Raw genomic sequence first — 16,511 nt, forward strand, 5'->3', positions numbered from 1 at the left:
GCAATAATCTTAGCACCTGTGGTCCTTAAAACACACAACATGAGGCAGAATAAAAACTTTCTAACAGGAGCCTGGGATGTGACCTGCCACATACACTTCCACGGTATGAAGCCCCTTATGCTGAAATGTGTGGCTGGTGTTGCATACAAAACTTGCTACCTTGTTGCCTCTGTTACTGGAACTAGCTAATACTAAGCTTTTGTAAACTCTCTACAGCAAGCCTGTCAAATCATAGGAAAACTTGTAATTTTTCTTTCAGCACTGGCGGCAGCTGTCTACAAAGCTGATGGGAGCAGAGAGATTAGTGCAGGCCAGCCCCAATCAGCTACCACTAGATAACTAACCTCCGCTTCGGATTTTACCAAGTTGGCAACACCTGGCAGCCTCAAGCAGCTGCTGGGACAGCAGCATTGTGGCAAGGTCAACCACTGAGGCCCGCCCTTGGTTCTCTTGAAAAAACAACACACAACACTCCTACCAGCACCCAGCGGCCACCATCTCACTTCTCGACACTGCCCTGGAAGTCAACTCAGCTTCCAGGGCGTTGTCAAGGAGAAATGGCCACTGCCAAGAAGCAGTAGCACCACCAAGGTAAGTCCGTCTGGACCCATCATTGGGGCCCAATAGATGGCAGTTGCTCAGGGCCCTTTCAGCCCCTGAGCCAGCCTTGCAGGATGGTTAGGGCACTCCTTACCCTTTTCACAGCTGCTGCTGACTGAATAAGCATATGGCTCCAATTAATCCCCAGAAGAACAAAGAGAAGGGCAATCATGAGTCCTATGCATGTTATACAGAGCCCCAGGGATGGCAGTAGCTTGTGACCACTATTAATACACAGATTTAGACCTACTTAAGAAGCGTCTGGCGTACATAGGATTCTTCCGTTTCCTGGATCCAAGCTTGAAGTCAGGGCTCTGGGCTTGGAGCCAGAAAACCATGCTCCCCTCCCCCGCCCCCTCGTGGCCAGTACAGCATGAACTGCGCTGGCTACCTTTCTGCACTTGGTAAATGGAGCACGGAGATTGCGGAAAGGGGGCATTCCTGCAGGCAGGGAGAGAAGGAGATCGGCAGCTGGCTCACACCTTTTCCTATTGCTGCCCCAGCCCCCTTCCCTCCCCAAAGTCTCTGCTAGATGGATGAAATCACCTGTCTAGTTTAAATGCATTGTGGGAGGTGCAAGGTGCCTCTGCTCTGTATTGGATACACGTAAGCCTCCAAGTTTGGAGGCTTATGTGTACCCAGGACGTAACCCATAGGATTGCGCCTTCAATCCCCTTTATTTCAGTGTGACCTAAGGGCATGAAGATGACCTATGTGTTGCTGCTTGGTAAGGCCTTTCATGGAGGATATGGCTATCAATGGCTACTTGTCATTATGGCTATGTATTTCCTCCCATATCAGAGTCAGTATGGCTCTGAATACTAGTTGCTAAGGAACACAAGCAGGAGGATGCTCTTGTGCTAATGTCCTTCCTGTGAGCTTCCCATAGGCATATGGTTGGCCACTGTAGGAACAGAATGCTGGACTAGGTAGGCCAGCACAGCTCTTCTTACGTTCTTATGATAGGCAATCCTGGAGTGGTATTTTCCCACATCCCAGGAATTCCTGAAAACATGTGCAAGCTTTTTCCTTCCATGCATTACCTTTATTCACACATTGGGCAAACACTACAGAATGAAAGCCTGATGGAGCATCAGGGTCATACCCATGTCATCCTCATATGTTGGGCATAATGTTGAACAGTCAGATAGCCTGCAATTCTTATCCCTTCCCGAATTTCACTAGCTAATTATCATAGGTAATCAGTTTTGTGCATGTTCAACTCTGTATGCATCATTTACATGCTCTGGCCAATTAATGGAAGTGTGCTGTTGCATTCATGTCCTGCTTGTGGATTTTTCATGAGCAGCTGGTTGACCACTGTGTGAACAGAATGCTGGACTAGATAGACCTTGGTCTAATCCAGCATGGCTTTTCTTATGTTCTTAAGTGAGCTGATGCGTACCTGCATGCATAACAGGTAACATGATAGAGCTATTATCTTATTTACTTACTTTTTATTATCTATCTTTCCAATTAATTGAGTACTGCCCAATGCGGTACTCAAAACAGAATATAAAATCTATAATCTGAAGCAAGGACATAAAATCAAAATGTAAGCCAGAACTGAGTATTTCTGTTTCTAACCGTGTTGACAATTTAAGTTAGAATCCTGTTGAATTAGTCATTTATGCTGTGGTCCCAGTAGTTAATAATATATTGGCAAGAATTTATATTAGTATTTAACATTTTGATTTGGGATACATTGCATGTTTGAAAATCACAGTTCAACTCTTTCTGACTTTTAACAAGAAAAGAATACATTTATAGCTAATCTTCCCCAATACAAAGTGCCTTATTTTTCTAACACAATCAAGCATTATTTAGGGAACTGCTAGGAACTTTAAAAACTGATAGAAGGAATGAATAAGGATCACTTAGTCCTTTTCAGAATGTCATTGTTTCCAAGATGACCTCAGTCACGCTAACCATTTCCATGTCACTTTTTACAATTTATAAGGAGTCTGTTTCATGAATTTAATTACTTGGTTGGAGTAAAATTGTCCTGTTAATAGTGGTCTGTTTAAATCTCATGGTTTTTATTGATCAGATTTGAGAAAGGAGGCTGCGTTTTTGTAGCTTGCCATCCTGAAACTCCCAAATCATGGCTATTTCCACTGAGGTCAATGTGACTTCTTAGAGCCTTTCTAGACAATAACAAACCCTGCTTGTTTATTGTGCTATAAAATGATTGTCTTTCCAATTTTGTGTCAGATTTTCTGACAATGTACTTCAGGTTGGCAGCATTATTCTGTGAGTTCTTTGTAAAAGATTGTTTAGCTGCAGTGTAAGTTTTTCACTGTGTTATTTAGCAATCAGGCCATGGCTCAGCGCATCGCCATATATAGTTAGAACTCTAAACGGGTGAAATGGGAATTCTTGCAGGAGGCACTGGCCCTTGTCAGGGAAGGTGCAGAGTCCTCCCTTTTCCTGCACATATTGTTTTGTGGTTGGGTCATGAGTCAGCATGCTAAGCCCTTATTATTCTGGCAGTCACTGCGATACAAGCAACTCTGTAACTCAGTGGTATTTTGATTTGTTAATAACACTAAGGTTCAGCATGGCATGTATTGGCAGGATCTGTTGCACAGAATTTCCTAAATATTGTTTAAATAGTATTGCTTACAGCCTGGCCACGCTGATCTTATGGGGCATCTCTACACCAGCCTAACATCCTGCATTTAAAATGAGGCTTTCTCCTTCTGTTAAATGCTGGATCCCGACTCCCTTTTTCACCCGCTTCCTTTCCCCACTTCCCTTTTCCCTGTATCTGAGTCTTCCCTTATCTTTCATTGATCTCACTCCTCTTCTTGTCACTTTTCCTCTTTTCACAGAGGGAACTCAAGTGGAACACAACGGGGTAATTTGATAGCTCATTATCTCCTATTTATTTAAAAATGGAACAAAGGGCATTCAGTGCCGGAGACGCCTTGGAGGTTCACAGCGTCATGTAAAGAGCCCACAAACTCCTGTGAAGGGGCAATCTCAATCGCAGGATAGAAGCTCCATGTGAAGAAAGCCTTAGTCTCTCTATATGTATGGTCATAAACCAGGGTTAACAAACAGCATAACATACCTGTTTTCTTATGCATTCACGGCAGCGAGGGTGGCAGCTCAAGAACAGATGTAGAAATAAGTGCTGACATAGCAATGCTATCAGCTACTCCCACAGCAGCCCTGGTAACTCTGCTACCACCCACTGTTGTGCACTGATAATCAACATGCGGCGATGGTGGGAACACAAAGATGCTGTGACTGGCCCAGTCCAGATCCCCTCAACACACAATTCACAGACAGGCTGCCAGCAAAACCTACACTGCATTCTTAGGCTAAGTGACACAGAGTGCAGCAATGGATGCATGCAGTCACCCAGTCCAGGGATCCCCTCCGACAGGGGCTTGAATCCTCTGGCACCCCAGAAACAGTCCGCATCAGCCTCCAAACAGCAACCTGGGCCAGGGGAAACTCCAGAGAAGGAAAGACTGCCATTTTAGTTTCAGTAACCAGCCACTCTATAGCTAAGTGGTTTGGCAGCCTTCATGTAGAACCTATAGGTGACTGCTTTCTCAGGAGAAGGGCTTGAGATACGTTGTGGAACCAATCTCTTCACACAGGCAGTGATGGAAATGCTGCATCCAACATGTTTGTATTGGGAAGGAGACATACCTTTTGCAAGGAGGAAGGATGGGGCCACACAGACAAGGAAGATTACACTGTATAACAGCATGTTCATGGTAGATAACTACCTGCCCAGTAGCTCAATTAGAGAGCGTAATTTGCTAGGAAAGAGGCGGCATGGTGTACGTCTTACCATGAGGGAGCTGTACACATGGTATCCATGCTACAAAGCCTATCTCTTGTGGGGAGCCCTGCTAGTGCAGGTTCCACCTGGGCAAGGATGACGTAGACGCATTCCCAGTCCTCTTCAGTGGATGCAACTTGAGGACAGGATTTCATGGTTAATTTACTTTGCAGAAGCTAATTTTAATGCTTGGTGGGGGTTTTTGGTGGCACAGACATGTTGGAATTTTGACAAAGGTAATTTTGCAAGATGTTGTTTTCCTAACTGCTGTAAAGCTGTCAGCAGTATAATCATTAATGCAAAATATGTAGTTCTGTTCCATTTCCCCCCACATTTTTTATGCATGTGACTGTACAAATGACATGGGATAAACATCTGTTTGAGGAGGAATTAGTAACAAAGGTTTATAGAATTATAAGTTATGCGGGGTCAGGGTATAAGATTAAACTACAACACAACATGTTTGAATTGATTAAGATAAGGACAGTGCAGTATATTTTCTGTAAGATATTCTCTTCCTATTTTAATTGTCCAAAGGGACAACTGCTTGTTAAAAGCATGGAATATTGGATACATACATACATAATCCTTACCCATATTGCTGAGAGCTATTTGTTGAGATCTATGAAGATACAGACTTATTTCCCACCAAAGGATCAATTGTTTCTGCCCTCAGTCAAGCTTATAAAACATCTTTATGGCACAAAAACAGTAATAAGTTAGTTCTTTTGAAGGATGCTTAATAAGACTTACTAAGACAGTAGGGTTAAATTACGTGCTAGCTTAAGCACATAGTGTGCATCCAAGCTTTACTTCCTTTTCTACCTCCAAGTAAGTGCATGGGCCCCAATCTGAATTGGGACAACCATGCTCAGGTAAGGGAGATTTAAATCTTCCCACTCTGCTGCTATCCCCCCCTAAATCTAGCCCCACTGTGTGGGGGCTAAAAAAAACCCAACAACAACAAAACCAATACAACCTCAATTTCTTCATAAACTATCCTTTCCCCTTTGAATCGAAAGAGATATATATGGAGGCTTTCTTTCTTTCTTATTTTAAAACATTTATACTTCACCTATTCTCTGACGAGTTTTAGGGAGCTCACAACAAATATTTAACCATTAAAAACATCCCTCCATAACACAGGAACAGCAGCTGAAAAGTGCCACACACCACAATAAAAATATTAAAAAGCAGACTAATTAAGATAAGTATATTACCCTGGGAAGACCTTCCTAAGAAGGAGAACCTTCACCAACTTTTCGAATGTCATTAGTGAGGAAGTTGGCCCCCAAAGCCAGATGGAATCCTGCAGAGTGGCCTCAGGGTACAAGAAATCAGAACGGGAAATTGAGCAGCCATGACTATTGCCCCCTGCCCCCACCCACTCATCGTGTTGCCCCATGATTTTATGTTAATTATGCCTGGGAAAAGTAACTGCACTGGTTGATCTAGAGTTCCCTGAATAAATTTGCATATTAAATACAAAATTAACAATGGTGCTCAGATACACAATGTGAAAAACAAGTGTGACGTTAATTTCCCAGCTGCTCAGGCTTAAAAGAATAATACTGTGAAAATGGCATGACAATTTTTTGTTACTCCTTTAGGCACTGGAAATATTTATCAATCTGATGTGAATTTTATTACAGTCTTGCTGTTCCTTGGTATGAAGGCTCTCCTTTTTGCTAACATCCTAGAAGCTGTATAAAAATAAATCTCATTTTTGTTTTGTTTTTTTAACGGTCTGGATCGATTTCCCCCAGAAATTGCTCGTTTTGGAGCAGTTTATTGGATTACCCTAACAAAATGGGTATTGCCAAGGCACTATATCCAGCCAATTAGTTGTGTTACTTAGGGTGCGAGTTACCTTCCTTGCATGAAGATAAGTTATCTTGTGAAGTGCTTTTCTTGGACACTAAAGAAACATAGGCCTAAATCTGTTAGTGAAAGAATTTGCTATTCTAGTGGATCTCCACTGCCTTTTCCAGTTGAGCAAGTGGTTGCACAAGGCCTGATGGACCACTTTGTAAGCCTAAGATTTGCAAACGGTTGTTCAACTGGTTGTGCAAACAGAACTGTAGTTGAGTTCTCCCGTTTCACATAGTTCAAAACTTGGTTTCTGCTAGCATAACATCATTTGCACTAGTGGAATGACACCGTTGGATACAACCTTTAGAAAAGGAAAAATAATAAAGTTATTATTACCATTATAAAGGCAAATTTAGAAATTCACATTTTAAGAGATAAGCCCCAAAGCAAAGTCAAGGTGGCCAAATTGGCAGGTATGTTTATGTCAACTGTCACATTTTCATCTAAGGACTTCAAATGTCTTCTGTATTGGAGGCAAGTTTGGTATGTCTACTTCAAAGTCTAAGACAATAGGATCAATTTCCTCTTTCCTTTACAAGCAAATTCTTTTAACTAGAGTGGAGTTCTCTCATGCAGCTCTGACAAGTAAACTATAATTTCTGGATGTTTGGTGGGCCTTTATCTCATGTTGATTATTACTTTACTGTAAAAAATAATGTAAAACGTTTTAACACAAATTTTGAGTTACAGCTCATTTTCTTACAGAAGCTTCAAGTGACCAGCCAGCAAGGATAGCAATCCTTATAACATGCGTTAGAAATAAAGTCTTCAGTTGGTGCTTCTGATACTGGGCTGCACCAGTAATCTGCATATGGATTACCTTCCATTTAGTACTAGACTATGTCCATATTCATATTGGCAGATATACTTTCATTTTATCATGGATTCCACATGCTGAATACCTGCTAGCAGCCCTGTAATCAATATTGGCATCCATTATCACCACTGTGCTGATTTCCCAAGTGACCAGTTTGACAGGATAGAAGGTGCTTCATCGCTGTTCAGATCCTCGTGGGTGGAAGTGAAGGCAACATCTGTCTTTCCTTTTTTATGCCAATGTAGTTATAGGGCTTTAATGTTGTTCCAGAAGCCTTTCAAGCATATAAGATTTAGAATGTGCCATTGTGTGTGCATAAGCCACTGCCTGTAAATGTTTTCAAAACTGTTGCCAGATGAACATTTTATAGTTGTTACTGGAATTACAGAAGTTACATGAACTTGATACATACAGCAAATACCATCACACAAATAAAATGGTAATGAGCAAATGTTTACAAATGACTACAAAATATGATATATGATATAATTATGAGATATAATAAGAGAATATAATAAATACAATATACAGTGTTACATCCATTGTAGTGTAGTGGTTAGAGCATTGGACTAGGATTGGGGAGACTCAGGTTCAAATCCTCTTTCGGCTCCAAGATTCATGAGGTGATCTTGGGCTAGTCACCATCTCTCAGCCTAATCAGGGTTGTTGTGAGGATAAAGTGTGCGAAGGATGTATGCTGCCTTGAGCTCCTTATTATAAATGTAAAAATGAATGAGCAAAATAACATCCTAACCAAATGTCCTGAGGTTGCAGCACATGGGTTCCCTTCCTTGAAAGTAGCCCAGATAAGGCCTATGGAACAGCTCCAGAATATGGTTTGCAACCCCAATAATTTTGCAGTTTAAATGATGGTACCGTGAAGGTCAAGGAGGAATACCAATCTCGTAGTAAACCTATCTAAAACACTTGTTCATTTAAAATCACTGTAACTATAGTGCGATATATGTTATTTCATATAAAGAGTTCTATGTAACTAGCAAATCTGTTTATATAACTATCGTTAATAATTTGAATAAGGCCACTTAGTGGGCTTAGTGTTCTTACCTTGTTTATCCTTTCAACAGTCTGGTAAGGTAGGTTATTCTGAGAGCTAGGAATGTGAACCAAATGTCAAAATCAAACACTCAACTCTACTGATTTCAAATATTCTGGATATTAACCAGGCCATTTGGAGAGAGTAATTTGCATTAAGAACATAAGAGCCATGCTGGATCAGACCAAGGGTCTATCTAGTCCAGCACTCTGTTCACACAGTGGCCAATCAACTGCCCACGGAAAGCCCACAAGCAGGACATGAGTGCAACAGCATCCTCCCACCCATGTTCCCAAACCGCCTATGTTCCCAATCAACTGGTGCACATGGGCATACTGCCTCTGATACTGGAGGTAGCATATAGCCATCCCGACTAATAGCCATTGTTAGCCTTATCCTGCATGAATTTGTCCAATCCCCTTTTAAAGCCATCCAAATCGATGGCCATCACTATATCTTGTGGATGTGAATTCCATAGTTTAACTATGTGCTGTGTGAAGAAGTACTCCTTTTATCTGTCCTGAATCTCCCACCAATCAGCTTCATGTGATGACCCCGGGTTGTCATCATCATCATCATGGCGATCACTCGTGACTGAGTAAGACTGTCTTCCAGGGGTAGAGTCTTAGCAGTGGGTCTGTAGGTGGCTGTGAAGGCCAATTCTGGATCCACACAGCCTCCCACAGTGAGGAGATAGGTTTCCAGGTGGAAGGCGACCGCGATGAGGATTTGTTTGACGTACCTTCCACTGAGCTCGTTTCTCCCTTTTGCCCTGTACTTGTGCTTCTTCAAAGTCCATAGTTCCTTTAATATAGGCTGACCTCCAGTTGGAATGCTCATGGATTAGAGCTTTCCAGTTCTCAATGCTTATGTTACATTTTTTTAGATTAGCTTTGAGAACATTAAATCTCTTTTGGTGTCCACCAATATTCTGTTTTCCATTCATAAGTTGGGAATAAAGTAGCTTCTTTGGAAGACGATGATCAGGCATTCGAACAATGGCAGGTCCAGCGAAGTTGATGTTGGAGAATCATTGTTTCAACGCTGGTGGTCTTTGCTTCTTCCAATTGGCTGACATTAGTCTGTCTGTCTTCCCAAGAAATTTGCAGAATTTTCCGGAGACAGCGTTGATGAAATCTTTCGAGAAGTTGGAGGTGGTGTTTATAGATGGTCCATGTTTCACAGGCATACAGTAAGGTCAGTGGTACAATGGCTTTGTAAACAAGCATTTTGGTCTCCCCGCGAATGTCCCGATCCTCGAACACTCTAGTCTTCATTCGGGAGAACGCTACACCCGCAGAGCTCAGGCGATGCTGAATTTCAGCATCTATGTTGGCTTTTGTGGAGAGATGGCTGCCAAGATAAGAAAAGCGATCGACATTTTCCAGCATCACACCATTAAGCTGGATTGATGGCACTACAGAGGGGTTGGTTTGTGCTTGCTAGTAAAGCACTTTGGTTTTTTTGATGTTAAGCAAGAGGCCGAGCTTTTCATATGCTTCTGCGAAGATGTCTAGGATAGTTTGGAGATCTTCCTCTGAATGTGCGCGGATTATGTTATCATCAGCATATTGAAGTTCTGTGACAGAGGTTGTGATTACTTTACTTTTTGCTTTCAGCCTACTGAGATTAAAAAGTTTTCCATCTGTTCGATATATGATTTCTACACCAGTGGGAAGTTTCCCTTCAACAAGGTGTAGAATCATAGCAATGAAGATAGCGAATAAAGTTGGAGCAATGATGCATCCCTGTTTAACGCCTGATCCCACTTTAAATTGATCACTTTGAGAGCCATTGTTATCCAAGATTGTTGCCGTCATGGAGGAGCCGCAAGATGTTCACAAATTTATTAGGGCATCCAGTTTTCAAAAGGATGGTCCAGAGAGCAGTTTGGTTTACAGTGCCGAAGGCCTTAGTCAGATCAATAAACGCCATGTACAGAGGTTGGTTTTGCTCCCTGCATTTTTTTTGGAGCTGTCATGCGGTGAAGATCATATCCACTGTCCCCCTGGAGGGGTGGAAGCCATTTTGGGATTCAGGGAGGACGTCTTCTGAGATAGGTAAAGGGCGGTTTGTGAGGATCCTTGCCAGGATTTTGCCTGCCGTAGCTAAAAGGGAGATGCCTCGATAGTTTCCACAATCTGTTCTATCACCCTTTTTGAAGAGAGTGATAATTATGGCATCCCTGAAGTCTGCTAGGATCTCCTCTCTCATCCAGATTTTTTCGATGAGCTTGTGAAGCTGTCGTGTAGCTTCAGGCCTACCTTCTTTAAAGACTTCAACAGGGATCCCATCGGGTCCTCTAGCTTTGTTATTTTTCATTTGGTTGATGGCTTTACTGACTTCCTCCAAACTAGGGGATACTGCAAGCTCATCTCTGGTTTGTTTTTGTGGGATTTGCAAGAAGACCTCATCAGCCACAATAGAGTTATGGTAAAGGAGGTTGTGGTAATGCTCTTTCCAACGCAGTGCAATAGACTCTTTGTCCTTTAGGAGTTTGGCACCATCTATTGAGCGTAGGGGGTTTGTACCATGATTTGTTGGTCCATAGATGGCCTTTGTGGCATTAAAAAAGCCCCGTGCATCATGGGCATCTGCAAAATGCTGGATTTCTTGAGCTTTCTTTTTCCACCAGGTGTTCTTAAGTTCTCTAGTTCTTCTTTGGACCTCAACCTTTGCACTGGCATGGATTTTTTTCTTAGAGGCACAGTTGATGTCTTCTTGCCATATTTGGAAGGCTTTCCTTTTCTTATCAATAATATGTTCAATCTCCCCTATCATTCTCAACGAACCAATCCTGATGTTTCTTAGTTTGGTAGCTGATAATTTGTTCACAGGCTGCGATAATGGAGGTCTTCAGTTTATTCCAGTGTTCCTCGACATTTTCAGGGGTTTCCATAGGTAGGTGTTCCTTAAGAGTTGTTTGAAAGCAGCCTCGCTTAATAGGATCTTGAAGGGCTTGGGTGTTGATTTTATGTCTTAGTTTTCTTCCTTGGAGCCTACGTTGAGGGACAGTCTTAATGGCCGTCGTGGAACGAATTAATCAGTGGTCTGTCCAGGAGTCGTCAGCACTCGTCATGGCTCTGGGGAGGAGTGCATCGCAGCGATCTCTGGCATGGACAATTACATAATCTAGGAGATGCCAGTGCTTCAACCGAGGGTGCTTCCATGATGTTTGAAATTTATTTTTCTGGCGAAAGAGTGTTTTGGTAATAACAAGATTATGCTCTGCACATTTAGTCAGAAGTAGAATTCCATTCTGGTTGCTATTGCCAACTCCTTCTTTCCCAATGGTCCCCGGCCACAAATCAAAATCACGCCCAACTCTTGCATTGAAATCACCCAGGAGGATAATTTTGTCCTCCTTAGGTATCTCTGATAAGATGGTATCCAGCTGGGAGTAAAATTTTTCTTTGATGTCTTCATCAGCATCTAATGTTGGTGCATAAGCACTTAAAATAGTTGCCTGCTGGTTTTGGGTGAGTTTTATTCGAAGGGTTGAGAGTCGTTCGTTAATGCCAGTAGGAACGTCTGACAAGAGCTTCATAAGATCATTTTTAATAGCAAAGCCTACTCCATGTATTCATCGTTCTTGTTCAGGCAGTCCTTTTCAGAAGAAGGTATAGCCTCCTTTTTCTTCCCTCAGTTGTCCCTCTCCTGCTCTTCGGGTTTCTTGGAGTGCTGCTATGTCACTGTTAAAATGTCTCAGCTCCCTTGCAATGATGGCAGTCCTACGTTCAGGGCGTTCACTATCTGTATTGTCCAGCAGTGTACATATATTCCATGTTCCAAAATTCATTTGTTTGCGACCGCTAAATGGTGACCCCACTGGACGCAGTAATCCAGTCAGGGAAGAGGCGAGGCAGACTATGTTTAGGGCACCTTTTCTAGCAGCCTCCCCATACGGGGTGAGCAGTTGTTGTTCAGTCGTTAAGTCGTGTCCGACTCTTCGTGACGCCATGGACCATAGCACGCCAGGCCTTCCTGTCCTCCGCTCTCTCCCGGAGCATGCAGAGTGAGCAGAGTGGATCCTAAATAGGACTGCTCAGTCGTGGATACAGCTGCCGAACTACTCAACTGCCTCGGTCCTTGAGTCAGGACAACTGAATCTGTATCCACCGCCCATGTTCCAGTCCATGACTAGGGGCTTCTGGATTTCACAGTCCTGCCCCCGTTGCCATTCGCCGATTGCCATGGGACTTTTGGTTGTCCTGGGTTGCAGTATTATGAGAGAAGGAGAAATATGTTTCCCTATCCACTTTCTCCACATCATGCATAATTTTGTACACCTCTATCATGTCTTCATGGTGAGCGGGGAGCTTAATAAATCCTCCTTTAGAATTTCAAGATTTAGCAGGCATGTAAAACCAGTTAAATGCAGAACATTAGTGATGTCAGTGGAATTCGCTCCATATTCTGAACATCGTATGGCACTGACTGTGTTTATATGTAAAGCACTCTATCGCAAAGACTCTGAAATTGCCTTTTGCAAAGAACTCTACAGAGCCCCACCCAAGAACACTACCATTTCGTCTGGGCCTCTGCCTGGATCCCCAGTTCTTCACCTCTCTCCCATTTTTTATTCATCTCTTCCATACATGTTCAGCTAGGTTTTTAGTGCAGTAGGAAGAATCCACAGCTGGGATAACCTCCAAACTATCCCTGTCCCTTATATCCAACTTCTCCTACCTTTTTTGGGGTGAAACAAACCACTTCGGTGAATCCTGTTCTGTGTATTAAGTCCTTGATATATACAGTCTCTAATTTTTCCTTTTGAATTCTCAACCTATTTTTAGATTGGTTTTTAAGCTTACTCTTTCTCAATTTTTACATGTCGCTTTTTTTGTTAATAGATCCAGACATCGTATAGATCCAAACATGCTATTATAATGTTTATTAGACTCACCCAATCTTTTTTATAAAGAAAAAGATTTGTAGCCATTAATCCAAAACATGTTTTAGGTGTGGCTTTACTGCAAATCATTTGATCTCATCTTAACTTCCTTTGTGCTGTGGTGGAAAAATGCAAATCGTTGTTTTCTATATAAGAAGGTATGCTTTCTAATAGAAAGGAAATGCTTTGCATTTCTCCTCACATCATAAGGAGAACTATTATGAAATGATAAGAGGAGCCAATGTCTTTGATGATAGTGTGCCTATTGACATAAGATGTGTGTTAATGGAAAATGTATTGTCCATCCCAAACTAATACAGCTTTGACCAAGTGAAGCTGCCTTGTATGAGGCTTGTTCAAGTGTCCAAAGTAATTGTCTTTATTATCCCCCCTTACTGGGGATAATGAACGCACATGGGAGATGGGTGGGGGGTGGCAGTCTCTTCCCCCTACCTACATGCAATTATTAGAACATCTAAAGACAGCCCCTGTGTATACAACTATACTCGTGGAGGGCTCTCTCCATGTGTTCAGAAATACAGAAAAGGCAGGGTTCCCAACAATGTGGAGAGAATCCGCTGTGAGTATTGCTAAATGTGTGGGGTCACTTCTTTGGATGTTCTATTGAACATATATGGATGGAGTGGAGCCTGCTGCTGAGTTTCTTGCCCCCCAGTGTCCATTATGAATGCCTCAAAAGGGCTGTAGAGTTAGATTATTGGTCCATCTATCCCATAGTGGCTGACAGCTGACTGTCTACTCTGGTCTTCCCCAATCTGGCGCACTCCAGATGTTTTGGACTTCAGCTCCCATCAGCCTCAGCCAGCATGGCCGATGGTCAAGAATGCAGGGGGTTGAAGTTCAAAACATCCATAGGGCACCAGGTTGGGGAAGGCTGATCTTCTCTGACTTTTCACAGGTCTCAGGTAGAGAGGTCTTCCATCCTTGTTACTAGAGAGCCTTTTAACTGGAGATACCAGGGATTTTGCCTGGGACCTCTTACGTACAAAACATGTGCTCTCCAGCACTGAGCTATGGACCATTGCCAAAACTGAACAGCTGTCAAGCACCAAGACTTTAACTGGGTGCCCTGCTGCAGGTCAAGCACTGGTTCCCTCCCTGTGCCACAGAGGCTCCGATTTTTTCCTCATAGCAGTTTTTAAAAATTTCATTTTGTTTGCTCAGCTCATGCCAGGAGAATAGGGTGTGCTTGGATGAGCACTTTGAACTGGCAAGCTTATATTCTGTACTGTGAGAAGCCACTTGGGGATTTGCAGGAAGACCTGCTGTGACTTTCTTTGTAAACATTCTGTAAACCAACAGCTTTTAGTTCAAAAAGAAAGATATATATTTGTAGCTGAAAAGCTATGCTTACTCATCCTTCGTGGAAAGAATATATGATGTTTCCATCTTATAAGCATTTAGCAAATAACACCAGTATCAGTAATTGTTTCAAACCATAATGTCCACTTCTAGAGTAATAGAGTTGGTAGTTTCACAGCCAAGGTTATCTTTAGGCCAGGAGTGACAGCCTGGGCAAAATGCAGATATATGATCCAATCTTGTACTGGAGATTATAAATAATGCCCATCTCTACCGTGTCAAAAACCGAAGCCTTTTTTGCTAGAAAATGAGATATTTCGTTTCAGATGTATTTATTAATATAACAAAAATGGAAGAACACATCGTTTTCTGTGCAGAATGCCTGTGAGTGTTCCTTACTCATATAGAGGGCCTTTTCTGCTGTGGCATCCTGGTTGTGAAACGAGCTTCCCAGAGAGGCTCGCCTGGTGCCGATGTTGTGCTCTTTCCGGCACCAGGTGAAGACCACTTTATTTTCCCAGGCAATTCAGTCCTTTAGCTCTGTTCTTTAAATCTGTCAATATATTTTAATGCAATCTCTGCATTGCTGCTAGGCTTTATTTTTTGTTATTTATTTATTTACTTACTTACTTACTTACAACATTGTATTGTATACCGCTCCACATCTGAACAGATTCTGGAGCAGTGAATGACAAGAGATAAAATGATACAAAGATAAAAAGAATAAACATTATATTAACATTGTTTAAAAAAAAAAAAAAACCACAGTGCCAATCAAACCATGGCTGGCCAACCAAGGAAGGCTTCCTGGAAAAGAGCTGTTTTCAGGAGGTGCCAAAAACAATACAGTGTTGCCGCCTCCCTGACCTCCAGAGGCAGGAAGTTCTATAGGAAGGGAGCCACCACACTGAAGGCTCTTCTCCAGGTGGATTCCAGTTGGGCCAAAGGTCCATGTGGAACACCAGGAGCATGCCCTCTGATGACCTCAGTGACTGGGCAGGTTGGTAAGGGAGAAGGCATTCTCTCAAGTATCCTGGTCCCAAGTTGTTTAGGGCTTTGTACACTAGTACCAAAACGTTAAACCTGACCTGGTAGCAAATAGGCAGCCAGTGCAGTTTCCTCTGCAAAAGAGTTGCATGCTGAAAAGGGGCAGCTCCTGATAACAGCCAAGCTGCTTTGTTCTGCACTAGCTCCAGCTTCTGGAGCAGCCTTAAGGGCAGCCTCACATAGATATATTTTGTGGTTTTTATTATGTATTTTTATGATGTATTTTGTAGTTTTAATTGTTGTGAACTGCCCGGAGAGCTTCAACTATTGTGCGGTATAGAAATATAATCAATTAATTAATATAGTAAGTGTTCTAAATTCATTTAAAACCAAACAAAAAACCCATGAGAAACTGGTCACCCAGTGTTCCAAATTCATTTAAAACCAAACAACACCCCCTAAATCTCTATGTGTTGCATTACAAAGCCACTAGGTGGCAGTATTGTTTTATTTGCAATAAAAGCAACTTAAACACTATACCCTCATTTATATTGACTCCATGATGGGAGGAGGCAAAATGCCAGACTTTTGTCATCATGGAAAATGATGCAATAGAGCTCACAAAGAGCGGGAGGTTCCCTGGAGGAGGGCTGTGTCTTGTACAGGACCCTCAAACTTCTGAGAGTAAGCAATCTCCATAGCAGGATAAAAGCCCCATGTGAAGGAGCCCAGGGTTGCTATATTTAAACAAATCACTTCAGAGGGAAATTAGAACAGGAGACTACGAAACTGGAGTTCACAAACGAATTATGTTGTGTTAAGTAAGAATTTAAGGTGTCTTTTCAATTACTTATAGGAGGGGTATAGAACCTATGGCCCTCTAGATATTGTTCTACTACAGTTCCCATCATCCCTGACCATTGGCCATACTGGGCTGGGCTGATGGGAATTTGAGTCACAATGTCTGGAGGGCCATATGTTCCCCACCCCTGACTTATTTATTGATTCTAAGTGCTTTGACCCCACTCTTAAGCTGAAAATGCTCCCAGAGCGACTTACATAAATCAATGAAAATCAGACAGTCCCTGACCACAGACCTACAATCTAAGAGACATGGCACAAAAGAAGAAGTAATAGGGAGGGAAGTGGGGGGTGGGGGAAG

The 16,511-nt window shown here is 42.3% G+C and overlaps 1 protein-coding gene across 4 annotated transcripts in view; it reads left to right on the forward strand.

The window, feature by feature from the left end:
* CCDC146 (coiled-coil domain containing 146) overlaps positions 1-16,511 on the forward strand; it is a 97,181-nt gene that overhangs the window by 19,398 nt on the left and 61,272 nt on the right. The window contains exons 3-4 of one of the 4 annotated variants that reach the window (XM_084811498.1): positions 260-591; positions 9,245-9,342. The exons of 2 other annotated variants lie outside the window; for them this stretch is intronic. In XM_084811498.1, the coding sequence (XP_084667624.1) occupies positions 9,313-9,342 (30 nt within the window). In that variant the 5' untranslated portion in view covers positions 260-591; positions 9,245-9,312. The remainder of the gene's footprint in view (positions 1-259; positions 592-9,244; positions 9,343-16,511) is intronic. One more of the 4 variants, XM_084811499.1, reaches the window with a different exon arrangement.

Source organism: Heloderma suspectum, chromosome 7 (genome assembly GCF_057233095.1).
Source record: "Heloderma suspectum isolate Gila_16-S chromosome 7, 16-S_ref, whole genome shotgun sequence".
In the NCBI taxonomy this organism is placed as follows: domain Eukaryota; kingdom Metazoa; phylum Chordata; class Lepidosauria; order Squamata; family Helodermatidae; genus Heloderma; species Heloderma suspectum.